Here is a 15,684-nt window from a genome sequence, read left to right on the forward strand (position 1 = left end):
TAGCTGTAATGCTTTGATGAAACACGACTTTTAATAAAACGAAACTAGTTTTGTTCGGGCAATATATCAGGAAAAATGGTTGATGTTCAGTTCGTTTTAGTCGGATCAAGTGGTTCCGGGAAGTCTGCCTTCGTCAACGCCGTAAGAGGGTAAACAATTTACTTTCTCTCTTGCAGAAAGCCAGCGCTATGGCAGCATTCAACATTATCAGCGGAACTTTCAGTGTAAAACAGACTACCGCCGGATTCGAAGTAGTCTTTTGCAAAGAATTATGATATCAGGAGAATAAAGTATAGTTTCTCCAGCATGTGATACCTATATAACTAGTTTACGGTTGTATGTTGTGATAAATCGACGAACTATGCAGTGAGATATCGAAATTAATCATGCGACATGTATAAATAACAAAAGTATTAAGTTCTAGTGCAACAAAATATCCGGAGTCTGAAGCGTTTTATTCCGCTCTTATCTAAAACGGTCAATGTATGCAACATGGAAAGCCAATATTATTGCGATTAGAAATTCATCTGATGTTATTATGTATATTAAAAGGCACAATACTTTAACATCAACAAGTGACGTGTAGGCCGATACTAAACAAAATACAAAATACATTGATGCGCAATGAATATATAATTTAATCTTAAACAATTTAGCTGCTACTTTTCTGCTTTTATACTGCTAGAGTTTCAATTGAATGCATTATGACGATTGGAAACCTTTAGATGAAACAGCAAATGGTTTATCCCTGAGCGAGAAAGCGAAACGCAATTTGAGGATGCGAGTTCCGCTTAGATATTTACACCAAAGGTATCCAGCAGAGCTGCATGAGTCCAATGTCGCCGCAATCATGCGGCTTATGTCGGTCATCTACGTTATGCCATCCACAAAAAGGCTGAGAGAAAATTGTCTGTGATACACTTCAGAAGTGTAACTGCTTTTTACTGAAATAAGTGAACACATGATTTGAGTATATTACATTATGACACATATAATTTGTGCTATAGAAGCCGCCCATCCATCTCTTGTACAACATGTACGATCGTACTATTGGAGCAGGAACTGGTGAAGTATAGATTCAATCTTTCTCTCCAGGATGAAATTTCAAATATCTATGAACCTAGGCAATCTTGCGGTTGTGTTAAAATTATCGCTTTTCTACAATTTTCACCTGCTTTCAATACAAAGACATTTAAAATATGCCGAGTTGCACATCTATGTCCTAATCTATGCCGCTGTAGCTGGCGAGAAGCTAGCGTTGCGTGCACCGTGCCACTGTCATTATAGTCGTTTTATATGTATATGTATGCTGGGCAAACCCTAAACAAATAAATAAAAAATAAGAAATGCCCTAGAGAGAAACGCATTTAACGCAATGGTCCTATAGTCATGAATATATATTGTGTACAAAACAACGAAAATACACGACCTTCTGGCTTGAACTCATAGGATATGAATATTAATAATATTAAAATTTGCCTCCCGTCACAATCTGACATGGCTTGCAAATCTTCTGCAGAATACAAGCACAAACAATTTAACTCCGTAAGTCGATAGAGAATAACCTTTAAGACATAGGCGTACGGGCCTAGAAATTTTGGGGGGGCGGGGGATATTCTGCCCGACGAGCGCCGAAGACCAAGAAAAACAAGGATGGTCCAGCGGTCTGCTCCCTCGGTATTTTGGAACGTACAAACGCTGAAATACCATATTTCCTGCTTGGGTACTATGACGAAACTTTAACAGCCTTCACATTATTTAGACAATTTGATAAGTTGATTTCCACTCATAGCGAAGCGCGTAATCGGAAAGGGAAATCGTTCTGCCGAGTTTAGGCAGCGGCGTAACCAGAGTCAATGTTTTGGAGAGCTGAGATGCGAAAGCCGAAAGCGTGTGGCATACTAGGGGGTCCGGGGGCATGCTCCCCCGAAAATTTTTGAAAATTAACGACCCGCAAATGTGATTTCCTGCATTTTCCGCGTGAGATTTTGCAGAATAAAGTCAGGATTCTGAGGTCTATCTAGTGCATAAACGACATGATTTCCTCCCCCTAACTTCGATTAAATCTCGGATTAAATCATGTACAGTTGCTATAAAAGTTACAAACTTACAAAACAATAGAAGTGTTTCGTAACTACATGGTAAGTTTTGCCGCGCCAATCAGTTGTGGCACATAGGGTAGCCAGTGGCACAAACGGAAAACCATGTTTATTTCAATTATTTTCGTTTCCTTTAATTCGGGTTTACGCAAGCTGCAAGCATATATATTCTACCATATTCTACCATATTGGAGGATTCGTAAAAATTTTTATGTAGACCAAATTCACTTAAGTATAAATTGCCCGACTCGTAAATACAAATTGCCCGACTAATTAATATTTCTGACTAAATTGGGGGGGCTTCCGCCCCCCCAGCCCCCCGCCTCGTACGCCTCTGCTTTAAGATAGTTGTGTGAAGTTTTATCACGATCTGGTGCGAAATGACGGAACCTTAGCCATTCGAACTTGCTTCAGTTATGCATACTAATATTGAATATAATCTATACGCATTACTACGCTACAATTTTGAGTTGCTTCTAAATTTCTTTAAAATCAAAAAATCAAAATTATAACTCCGTCAATCGATGGGGAATATCGCTAAGAATAGTTGTGCGAAGTTTTATTGCGATCTGATGTGAATTGACAGAGCCTTAGGCTTTTTTAAAGAGCGTCACCCTCTAACAACAACAACAACAACAACAAGATTAGCCGCGTGTGGGGACCAAGTTCCTGGTCCAAAAAACCCTACCTCGATATCTACAATCTGAACGGTGGCTATATTGACTCCAAATCTAAATATTCTATGAACAATATCTAGGGGTACACTCGCAAAGACATGGAAAATAAGAAACGATTTGTATAAGATGAGATGCATGCCAATTTATTTTAAAGTAAATGAAAGTTATATATTATATTACCACTTTACTTTAACTAATCTATATAGTTGGTTAAAGTAAGAATTAAGAATTTTTTGCTCTTTCTATCAAAATATAGAAATTTAGAAGTATTCGGCTTGTTGCCTCTTGTCATGAATATACTGTATTTAAATTACTTTGTAGAATCGACAAAGAAGATAAAGGAGCAAGCCCTGTCAATATTGTCGAAATAGAGGAAGAACCACATGACTACATCGACTCAATTAATCCTCGAGTGAGCTACCACGATTTGCCTGGTTATGGAACAACAAACTATTCCCAGCTTGAACTGTATTGGACGAAATTCAATCTTGAAAAATTTGATAGATTTCTTATTTTTACTTCACTCAGAATTACAAATCTTGATGCGGAAATGATAAAGAAAGTCAAGTCGGCCAAAAAGTCATTCTTAATTATTCGCACCAAAATCGATAGCGATTATGTGTTGGAGAAAAATAAAAAGCAGTTCGATAATGAAAAATTCTTGAAGGAAATCCGGGATTATATATCTAAAGAGATGAAATTGTCATCTCCCGAAAATATATTTCTTATCAGTAACTATGAACCACACAACTGGGATTTCTTTCGATTAATAGCGGCTTTAGAGGTGTTGCCTGTCCATGGAATGGGTAGGTTTATAATAATAGCCTTGTTCTTTACCTTGAGAACTGGATCACATACGACGACGATGATTCGCCGACCTTTTGACGGTAGCAGCTAGACGAACCGAATATTTTTCAAGAACAGATATGAACAAACGCAGACACGCCTCAGTCAAATGTGAACCGGGCAATAATGAGAATTTCTGTTAGATTTCTATTTGGGTTTTTTGCTCTTATTTAGATGTATGGCGTGAATTTTTCCTAAACAATAACATCAAGACCGCAGACCCTTTCCAAGATGACGGGATCGAATCTGCACAGCGGTTAATTAAAAAACTTGATGAGTGGAAAGAAGTTAAAATAAATGTCGGTGTTGTCGGAAAGAGTGGTAGTGGCAAATCGACTCTCATAAACCGTATTAGAGGGTATATATATACATGTATATGCATGCAAAGCATATTAAGATTAAGTAAAATAAACGAATTTGTTTGCCAATAAATGTTCTCCAGATTGAAAATTGTTTTTATTGTCTTCTTCTATATTTACATGTCTATCTAAATTTAGCATTTATATATTTAGGTTTCGCGCTGTTCTTTAAGATTTTGTATACGTTTAGAGCTTCTGACTATAGTTTCGAAGTGTTATATACGTGATTACATTACGTGATGACATGTTATACATTAACGTAGTTATATTAACGTGATTATTGATAGAGGCCTTACGTTTAAGTTGCAGGTACTGTAGGAATGTCAATAATGTTGAAACAACCAATCACTCTCAACGTATACAGAGTCTTAAAGAACAACACGAAACTTAAATATATAAAGCTAGAAACATATAAATAATTTAGATATTGCATGAAGAAGATAATGAAGAAGATTCGAAGTACCGCGTCGAAAGCTCAATAAAAACAACTTTCAATCCGGAGAACATTTACTGACAAACAAATAACATGCCTGCATTACAAATTTTAAACATATAAAGTTTTTGCGAAGAGTCGACCTCTTAAGCCACGTTTAAACTAGGGGCCTAGATCTGCCCTGGACCAAAGTCTAGGTAATATGTGCCACGTTCACAATGTCTTTCTTGTTGATGATATCGGATAATCAAAATAATTGACAAAATACTTAGAACAAGACTTAAAACACACAGAAAAGTGGTTTAATACTACGTTGAAAATTTGCCGCGGTTTTCCACTAGATACTGAATTACTGCAAACTAATATAATGAATCAAAATAAATATAGCCGGCGAGATAATGTGCCTGTGGAATTCATTTAAGTGTTACCGAATGAGTGGAGTAATAATGTACACAATTGTGTTGAACCAAATGTTTTTTTAACCTGTTTCGTAAATTTCGGGGCATAAAGAGAATTCTTCGATTGCACGCGCATGGTTTGATGTATTGCACAGTGATTTGATGCATATCCATTTGTTTCCTGTTTACAGAATCGAGGATACCGATGAGCTGTTTGGAGCAGAAACGGGAGTAACCGAAACAACAACGATCCCAGCTCAGTATACCGATCCCAATAACCCGAATATCATATATTGGGATTGTCCAGGCATCGGTTCACGCGTCCTTCCTAATGTCGACACCTACTGCGAAAAAGTCGGTATTGAAAAATTCGACGTATTCATCATTGTGAATACTGAGCGGTTTGAGCCGATAATTGGGAGTTTAGCAAAAAAGTTAAAGTCGACTAAGAAGCCTTTCCTTTTTGCTCGCGCAAAAATTGACAACGATTTAGAAAATGCAAGAAGAAAATCAGCGTTCGATGAAGTGAAAGAATTGGAAACAATTAAGCGCTATTGTGCTGATAAATTAAATGCAGCAGAAGCGAAAACGGATGACAAAGATATTTTTCTGATCGATAATCACAAACCGGAAAAATGGGATTTCACCCGCCTTAAAACAGCAATCGAGGATGGATTTCCGTCTATTGTGCGAAAGAGCTTTCTTTTGTTCATTTTAACGTACTTTGAAGAAGGTTTAAAAAGAAAAATTAAAGAATTCAAGGGTACGTATTTTGATACACGATGAAAGTTCCATATGAAAAATAGGTTTTACCTATGACTTTATTTCATTTCAGCAAATTACGGAGCCGCAATTTCGCGTTAAACACGTGAGCCCCTGCCTAAATTATATTTTCAAAATATTTCGAATTGTAATTGTAAGCAATGTAAGCGATCTAACGTCTCCGCTAAATAGACCTTTTCGATAATTACGTCACAACATTTTAACATCACAACGTTTTAAATTTGGAACCATGCATCTTAAATGAAAGGATTTCAAGTTTGACGTAATTACCAAAAAGGTCTATTTGCGCCGCATTAACACCTTGAACAAATTTATTCGGTGGTCAGTACGTCATTAGTGTGTGATGCAAAACGTGAGGAGATGTGTGTGATATAAATCATGTATTTGCATTTAAGACGATTTGTATAAATCGCTCTACTACCTTAATTTAAATGTGCACAAAAGAAAATTTGTCACGAAATTACACTTCTAGCCCAAACTAAAACATCATAGCATGTTATGAGTTATATTATTTGAGCTAATAGCTGTTTAGTAAAAATCTTATTTTGATCCCAATGTAAGCACAACATAGAGTTTGCATCTATTCGATAATATCATGCAGTATTATGCATTTTCAGTTGGTTTATATGTCTATTTCTATTGGTCTATTTCTAGCTTCTTTCCTTTCAGGTCAAATATGGTCGGAAACATTACTTCTCACGTATAATGTGGGTGCATTGGTCCAACGCAGTCTAAATTATTATTCCAGTCTCATTATTAGAAAGACGGAATTCTTCAGATCTCAACTTGGCTTTCCGGAAAAAGATTCCGAACAATTTCAAGAAATGTCGCCTGCGCATAAAGAAGCGATCAAAAAATTTTACTTTGAGCCTGATTCAGACGTAGAATCCTGGTTGCGATCGTTCAATGCTGATTGTGAAGATTTGTTGGCGCACGTTAACAAAGCACCTTATAAATTTGTATTTTGTATACTGCAAATCATTTTAGACGAAATGGAAAAGATTGCCTTGAAGATCTTAAAAGAAGGACTAGATCCAAAAGCAATGGACTGAAGGAAACTTATTACTAGCTATATTCTCAACACAGACATTCAGATTACACAAGTTCTGAATATCATACACATTCTGAAATAATGTTTCATTATATTAACTTTAAGATTTTAGTGTAAAATATAATCCACTTCTTGTATAACTGGTCCTAGTCAAGTTTGTGTATCCGCAAAGCTGAAGCCTTGTATGTATATAATGGCTGCCTCTGAACTAAAAAATTCCCCATTTGATATTCCTTAAAAATTGAACTTTTTGCAATCAAGAGTAGTTACGTGGCCACTAACACTAAACAATCTTTAAGTGGCACATTAGATTTTTGAATAGACCGCTCACAATTTTAGAACTCACCAGTGCAACTTAACACGCCTTGTAGTTAGGTCATATATAATTATGGTAAAAACATACATGTATTGCTCGTCTCCCCGTATAGTTCTAGTTACATATACACATCTGATTGATTTAATACAACAATTTCATATTTAGAAAACAAAATGTTTCAGTCTCTATTTTTTGTCTGCGAGTATCCTAGCTTTAGAATGGCCACTAGGAAATTTTTTCCTTATGTGATGGTAAATGCAGGCAGGTAATGGTCTTCTATTATCCCACCCGAGATATCCACAAAACCATCTAACCAGCCATCTGTTTGCCACAGCTCGCAGGTATCTAGACGAAAAAGGAACAAACCTTTACTAGCATTGCATAATAAAGTTGTATATAATCTTTGGTATTTATGATTTCGAGAATTGTAGAGATAAATTAATTTTCCTGCCAAACACAGAGGTCAACCAGCATAGAAAGCGACAACGCCCCAGGTGTTGGTCTAATAGTATTTGCGAAAATATAAAGGCCAAGAATTTTCCATCCTGTGACTTACTCGTTCATATTTTGCCCTGTTCTTCGTTTATATAAACGTCCATCGCTGCCTCGCAGCAATGGTCCAACCATAGTCAATACTGCAGCGTTTACCATTGCCTCGTAATCTTTGTGTTGTGTTATGCAGGAGATTTGTTCTATGCAACCATCAAAAACTGCCTTTCCTATGGCACAAAGAACTTCTCGACAGCCGCGATATTCCAGTGCACCAACTAGCAATTCATCTCTGCATAAACTAAACGTACACCTAATAAAATATTACGGTATTTCATGCAACTGCATTCGAGTGCGAAGTCGGTGAAATGCAAATGTTTGTCGCTTTATATATTTTTCTTATATACCATGTGGCCTAGGTAGCTAAGAGGGCAAACTACTGTTCAAGTTATGTGCAAAAAACTGCACTTATACCAATCGTTTACTAGAATTAACTTCGTGTACCTTGCTTCTAGCGTTTGTGCAGAAATGCCGTCCCTGTCTTCTTCGAAATTTAATTCGCATTCTTGCCCAGCAATGACAAGAGGCTCGTCTTGATATGGCGCATTGCCGTCAGGATGCAAATACACAACACCAAAATCTTCGCCGTTTGCATTTTCTTCTGTGGACAAACTTGCCTCGGATACATTGCCGCTACTTTCGAAATGCTGATCAGTAGTAATTATTTATTTATTGAGTTAAAGCTTCGTTTCAACGTTTTGCAAGAATGCAATGCGGTCAGAAATCGTTTAAAAAAGCGCATTGTAGTTTTTTGAAGGGCAGATATAAGAAAGGAAGTTATTCTCTTCGTTGTGTTAAAGTTTCATATCATTACGTGCTTTTCTTCTCATCCTTTGTTAATCATTTATGCTTGATGCTTGCAATGCATCGCGGTAAAATGTACATACTGCCATCTTTTTCGTTTTGGTCAAATGATTACAAATAGATTCTTCTAAGAACTGTTTAGCATAAGAATTGCATAAAAATTTAGCGGCTAATGCATGTACATTATCCTACGCCAATACTGTTAATTATGATTTTAAAGAAATGAAAGCAGTTTAGTACACGCGAAAGTTCAAGTTAAATGAGTAATTCACAGCCCAATGAAAACGTATTCTAATAAGCCAAGGATGGAAATCATTTCTGAAAAAGAGAATATTTAAGAACAGTCCCGGTTGTGATGATAATAGGTCAGAAAATAAACCAATTAACTACAATGTTGAATCTTGATTTCAATTGACACGCATGCATCTATCAAATTTTTACATAACAATTCAGTATTGTGGTTGATGCGCTTTAGCGGTTTCGTTGTTTACAAGTACGACGACTGTTCCTACAACTGCTCGAGTTCGCTATGGGATGTTGTACTTCAAAGCAAGAGCCTGGTTATGAAAGAATCCAAGGTAAAGAAGAACTTAACGATCTTCCTGAAGAGGAAGTAGTCGCAGCAGCACAAGCTTTAATGAGAAAAAAGTTGAAGAATTGGCAAGAGGAAGAAGTCAAAATTGGCGTCACTGGGTCACCAGGAGCCGGGAAATCAAGCTTTATTAACGCTTTTAGAGGGTGAGGATAAGTATATTTCAATTGGCTAGTTTGTTCTAATACGAAGCTAAGTATCGATTTGTTCATTCAGCCTTGCTAATACGGCTGTGCATGATATCACCGTTTAACAGCCAGTTATCAAGAAGCCTTATATTGGCGAGTTCGTTTATGTTTCCTGTGTAGGGTGTCATAGGTTAATGATATTATATAGACAGTTGACCGTCAGTAACAAGTACTAAATTTAACAATTTATTTCGATTCAACGAGAAACGATTTTCGCATTTTCACTTTCGATATCACAAACATGGCAACACTTCAAGAGGTGACACAATCAGTTTAACAGTAAACAATATGAGACGATATAATATTCATAAACTGCAGGGTGCTTGAGCAAACTATTTATTATTAATGGACGTGCCACGTAGCGAACGTTAAACTGGGTAGTGAAGTATGGAAAAGTTTCGAGTCGCCTGGGTATGTGTTTTATTGGAAATCCCCCTGATCTAAAGTCTAAACCGTTCTAATATTTCTCGTTGGAGAATTATTGCATTTATACCCTTCGCCAGTTTCGTTAATTGTAATGTTAATATAGATTTATTATAAATATTGGCATGGTGCATAATATACAAAATAAGGTGCTCTAGGTGTAAAAACGCGTGCATGTGCATGGTTAGACTATGTAATTGACACTCAAGCAGGTAGCTATTCCTAGATCGAAACTTGGCTGAAAAGTTGATCTGACTCGATTCCTAATAAAACTGCTTGGAATTCCTAGTAAATCGTTCTCATGCTATGACGTGACCCTTTACGCGAGATATTGCCCAGATTTCAAATAGAGTGAAGGAAAATTACAAAATTCGAGCATCGTCTCGAAAACTATAGATTCACGAAATTCTGCACAAAAAGAATAAGCATGTGATGGACTTTTATTCACCGTACACCAATGCATGCTATTTAGATAGAATTTTTAATGAAGGCATTACGTCTTAATACCTCTTTGTCAGCTGATCAGATGACCTTTAAAAATGGTTGGCTCACTTTAACTTGCATTTTCTGTGCAAATACTTGGCTGATTTTAATAAAAATTAAACCATTTAAAAGAGGACATTGTCCTCAGTGGATAGATGTTTTTTTAGTTCTATATGTTTCAAATTCGCTAGGATATTTGCTTTAGAATGCATGCGATTTGGCTACTATTCGATATCATACCTCAAAGCGGCCTAATCCTTAGAATATTGCCCAAAACGCAAACAAAAACTGGTTACCGTGATTTAGTTCACATTTCTAGGATCATTTTGATATATTTAGCTTCAAAATCGTGCCTTTAGAAGATTTTTGCCGATTTTTTACATAAACATTCATAATCTGCATCATGGTATGTATTATCGCACCGCTCACGGAAAGCATTTCACAATAATAAAAAGATTCACCAAAAATTTCGGGCAAAAAAAGCCGAAAAACGGACCCCTTGGTCCAATTTTACGGCAGGAATCGATTTTTGGGGTCAAAATTAGCCTAGGGGGTGGGCATCACAGACTTTTGTCACATTTTTGAACCGCGTGACAACATTCCGAGCAAGCGCTAAACACGCGCTTAGCAACGCTCATCAAGGCTCATCGCTTAGTTCTTAAAATGGCTTATTTCTCCGATTCTCTAGCACATCCTAATCCAAAAATACATCGAAGTTATAACAGAATGGATAATAAGCAAAATTGAGACAGTCTAAAGCTAACAGAGAACAAAATAAATTGACAAACATGGAATTTTGAAAAGTATATGGTTGCCATGGGCAAGTAATTTGAGATAACAACGCAAGCTAGTATTTCGGCTTATATTACAAGTGCGGCTTAAAACTATCTGCCGATTTGAATATAGCATTTATATGATCTCTTCAAGCGCTATCGTTTGGTGGTATTCCGGTATCTTTAGTTTAAATACTTGCGGAGATATTCAATTTAAGCTAGGGTCCCTTCTATGACACCCAAACACTAGGACCAGTCCATAAAGGCATCTATATATTGACCTGGCCCAAAAAATGAAAGCCCAGTACAAGTACATGTACTTGTAAAGGCTACAATGGGCGGGGAGATTAAAGTTGTAATGAAACTTTTACTAAAAACATAAAGTCCCCGTATACAAATAGAAAAGTTGCATGGACAGTTAAAATGATAAAAGATGATCAATGTCACATGACACACTTCATAATCCCCACTCGTTCGCCACGCTCCTGGCAAAAATTGAAAAGAATATTGACTTTGTTCTTCTTGCTTAACGACCTTCGTACTCCGTTAAGATACGCAGACATATTTTCAGACGCACTATATAAATATTTTCTCTACTAAATGTTGTCTGGGAGGATGTCCGTCTCCATCGAATCGAGTTATATATAAATCCAGCTATAGGCCTATGTCTAGGCAATAGTGACGATCAACCTTTAAGACCTTGAACGTCTCCAATGCGTCCATCGAAAAAGTTTTTTGAGAATCTGTAGTAATATGAAAACAAAGTGAGGGGGGGGGGGGGGGGTTGATCATTAAGCTATTGAATCAACTGGATTGTATGTAGATTATTTAACACAAAAAGAGTATTTCATGAACTTTAATTCACCGTACGCCCGATTATATGTAGATTATTTAGGAGTAACATTCCATTCTAGATAGGCTTTTGACGTGATCCGATTTTTGAATCGGATTATAGAACTTTCAGTTTCTCTGTATTTTACTATTTTTACATATAATCATCATTCGTCAAACATTTATCTGTTGACGATTATTTGAATGTTTTGCAATTTTTCACACAGGATTGATGACAACGACGAGAGAGCTGCGAAAACAGGCACTGTGGGAACACAATCTGAATCTGTTTATTACCCTCATCCAGATTACCCGAAGATGATATTGGTGGATCTATCCCAAAACAGCACGCCACCCTGTCTTGACCTATTCCAGTCGTGCGATTTTTTTTTTATTTTAAGTGCAACAAGGTTCAGAAAAGATAACTCCGACACAGCGAAGGATATCGAGTCAATGGGAAAATCTTTCTTTTTGGTGCGTACGAAAGTGGACTTGGATGAGGAGAACGAAACGAAAAGAAAAACACGTGATATGGAAGACGTGATAAAAGAAATTCGGGATGAGTGTCGTGAAAATTTAAAGAAGGACGGCATTAGCATTAATGAAGACGAGATCTTTCTTGTAAGCAACCACTACAAAGAAAAATGGGATTTCAGACTCCTGATAGACGTCATCATGAAAAAGATGCCTACTCTTCAAAAAGAGAAATTAACGTTGTCAGTGAAGATCAGATCGAAGAATATCGTGAGCATGAAAGTTAAGAATTGGCGAGGTGAGTCAGCATTAAGATGAATTGTCCAAGGTATCTATGCCTACACCATTTGTTTGAGAAGGGAAAAAATGAAAAAATCATAGTAATCATTATATTAGTAATCATCAGAATTTCTTTCCCAAGGGAAGATATATCGCGAGATCTTTTCCCACGGAATATATACGCCTCAAAAATAGGGATGGTATTGAAAGAATAGAGAGTTTAAAATAGCGACTTTTCTAGCGTCGGTGATCACTTTAAATTTAAAACGGCTAAAGAACGATTTCAGGTTGTGAATAAAAAACGTCGCTATCGTTTTCTCTCTTTTTTTTGTCTGGTACTACTGATGCGAGATAACTATATATATAGTGTGTCCCAAAAAAAAGTGACACTATAGAAATTATCTCATTGTTTATAAACCTTTCTTAAACGCACGTGATTACGTACGAGGGAATTCAATAAAATTATACTGTGTTATACCACAAAAACTCTGTTTTGTCAGTCGAGCCATGATTTCAATGGAATTAAGTGGACTTTTATTGTATAGGAGTTATTTAAAATTCAAGAAGCTGATGTCTATGCATCTGTTGGTTTAGCCATATGGTTTAGCGTAGCGCTCAAATACAAATTAAAGCAATAGGATAATTCTTTAGAATTAAAAGAAATTCCGACAAATGATAGCATAATGCAAATTTTATTCTGTATATTTCGAATTATACCATTCTGCTGAAGATGAGTCGATCTAGATTCGAAATATACAGAATAAAATTTGCATTATGCTATCATTATTTTATTATTTTAATTCTATATGTGCCAAAACTATCATGCAGCTGGTAAAGGATTCTGGATAGTTCTTTAGTGTCACCTTTCTTGGGACACTCTGTACATAGAAATCTGACTAATTTCCTGATCATGTGGTATATAATCATCAAGTTTTTGATTAGATACTAAACATGCAATTTGACCTGCTGCATTAATCTGCGCAATTGCATTCTCGGTAGAAACAACGTTTTTACGTGTCGGTTAAGCCTGGTCATTGTTCAGGAAATATACATAATTAACGCTGTTTTACGAAGATCTGAGCTGTTGATAACCAAAACTGCAAAAAACATCAGAATGTTGTCCTTTTGATGATTTTCTACTGGTCACCTACTTTTGCACGAGAGAGGAAAATCAATTAGTGAACCAAAACCTATTACAATTATAGTTTATTTTTTCGGATAGTTACCTTTAAACTACGCCATAAATACGGGCAACAAAACATGAATTCAAATCTGTATTAACACGGTGTCGTCAATAATTGAACATTATAAATTTTTTACCCAACACTCTTTTCACAATTAACACTTATTCACTGCGAACGAAGGAAACGTTAAGTTTTGTGGACCCGAGACCTCTCGAGGGTCCACAAAACATAATGTTTTCTGAGTTCTCAGTAAATAAGTTTTTTATTATATACCACTTGTCAAAGAAAAACCAAGCTACAAGGTAAACAACGAAATATCTATTCATAAAAGACATAATTTCAAATGGATAAAAGCTGTTATTTCCCATGAAATAACACGTTATCTCACTCTGCAGGGGGTCGCGCTAGCGACATCAAAATTTCGTCACTCTCGCGTGATTCGCTCTCGACCAATGAAATGCTACGAAAACAAAACTTTGACAAGTGGTATATAATAATTTTTTTTTTACAGTAATATTTCGGTTCCATGCATCTAGATTCACGAATGATTTGACCGGACCATGAGAACAAACATCGCTCAAGCACGCAAAAAAAATTTCCAAAAGTTTTGTTTTCGTGTGCTAATTTTATCATATTACATTAAACAATTCAACTTTGAACTTGCAGGTTGGCTATGCATAATGAAGTTCCTTCCCGCTATTATCTTATTTCCGTTTGATCTTATTACGTTCGGTTGCATTTCGGAGTGGTTAAGCACGAAACTATATATTGCGTTGATCAGATTCTACAGATCTAGTCTCGGGCTTCCAGAGGAAAATTCCGAGGAATATATGAAAATGAAACAAGAATTTAAAGAAAGAATGACCCAAATTTATACAAAGAAGAAAAAGCCTTGTCAAAAAATATCAAGTTGTTGTTGTTGTTGTTGTTTCTGCTGTGCATGGTGTAGAACCGGTGATGCTCTGGACGAAATCTTAACGGAAATTGAAAATTTTTCAAACGAAATACTGGATGAAGCTGCCATCGGGGAAGAGGAAATAAGTGAAGAAGAAGGTCGTGTGGAGCGTACTGATGAAATAGTATAAAACTTATCACCTGCAAGTCATTTAGTAAAATAGGCCATGAAAAGTGTTAAAATGTGTAGGAGAAATATGAATGTTCTCAAACAAAAAATTAATGTTTGAAAATAATTCAGATCATGGCTCATATTTAGAAATCAAACGAATTTATTTACTGCAGAATGCAGCACGTATATACTTCAGAATAAACAGCACAGTTTTTTTGTAATTAACTACACATAAAGCTACAGCACGCAGAAGTGGATTTAGCCTAGATCTCATGTGCTTCAATTACCAGCGATGGTCATTGTCGGTGATCACTGACTAATGTTGTGCTTTATTATTATGGACATGCTTTATTTATAGCATTCATACCAAATTTTGCATGTTAATTGTTTTACCTAATCAACATACTGTAAAGACTTGCTGCAAAGTTAAGGCGAACATCGATACAAATTTTTAAACAATAAGTTGTTTGCATGTCTTTAAATTGTTCTTATGCCTTGGAAATTAGATATACTTGAATTTACGGCACATTATTATTAGACATTCTTTGACCGAAATGCCAGAGATATTCATCATTATCAATATAAGTCTACTAAAGACAAATGCAGTAGGTATCATAAACCTGTCAATTAGAATTTATTGTGTCAATCACTGATTGATGATTTCGCGCGATTTACACACAAAAAAACGGTGTAAAAATTGGGTGACTGCAGTCCCCATCACCCCAGTTCCGACGGTCGGGCCAGTATTCAATAGATAAAATATATCCTGGCTAAAATTTTATTCTTGCGCGAGATGAAATAAACAGCTATAGCGACCTCATAACCAGCTGATGTTTCGCTCGGTTATTTGATGAAATAATAGCAACCCCATAACCCGCGGGCGATCAGCCAATAACTAAAACGATAACTCGTGGGAAGGGGGTAAATACCCATATAGTCTGTTTTGCACACGACGGATTTCTCCTGAAAACACGCATACGCACAAAACAAATCTCGTTTTTTAAACGAAATATTTGCATAAGAATGAGACAACAAATAGTTAAGCAGAAGCGCGGAATACTTCATTAAAAACCATT

At 36.2% G+C, this 15,684-nt stretch overlaps 2 protein-coding genes across 2 annotated transcripts; both read left to right on the forward strand.

Annotated features, from left to right (window-relative positions):
- Positions 1–7: 7 nt before the first annotated feature.
- On the forward strand, positions 8–7,107 carry LOC114526952 (interferon-inducible GTPase 1-like). Its single transcript, XM_028548497.1, has 5 exons — positions 8–149; positions 3,098–3,582; positions 3,797–3,980; positions 5,004–5,575; positions 6,265–7,107. Exons 1-5 carry the CDS (start codon positions 76–78, stop codon positions 6,645–6,647), a joined length of 1,698 nt encoding a protein of 565 aa, XP_028404298.1. The 5' UTR covers positions 8–75; the 3' UTR covers positions 6,648–7,107.
- A 1,676-nt stretch (positions 7,108–8,783) lies between these two features.
- On the forward strand, positions 8,784–15,323 carry LOC114526932 (interferon-inducible GTPase 1-like). The gene is made up of 3 exons (XM_028548478.1): positions 8,784–9,053; positions 11,833–12,377; positions 14,209–15,323. Exons 1-3 carry the CDS (start codon positions 8,845–8,847, stop codon positions 14,625–14,627), a joined length of 1,173 nt encoding a protein of 390 aa, XP_028404279.1. The 5' UTR covers positions 8,784–8,844; the 3' UTR covers positions 14,628–15,323.
- The last annotated feature ends 361 nt before the right edge of the window (positions 15,324–15,684 follow it).

The sequence above is a fragment of the Dendronephthya gigantea genome, unplaced genomic scaffold (genome assembly GCF_004324835.1).
Source record: "Dendronephthya gigantea isolate DGI-Jeju-01 unplaced genomic scaffold, DenGig_1.0 000042F, whole genome shotgun sequence".
NCBI lineage: Eukaryota > Metazoa > Cnidaria > Anthozoa > Malacalcyonacea > Nephtheidae > Dendronephthya > Dendronephthya gigantea.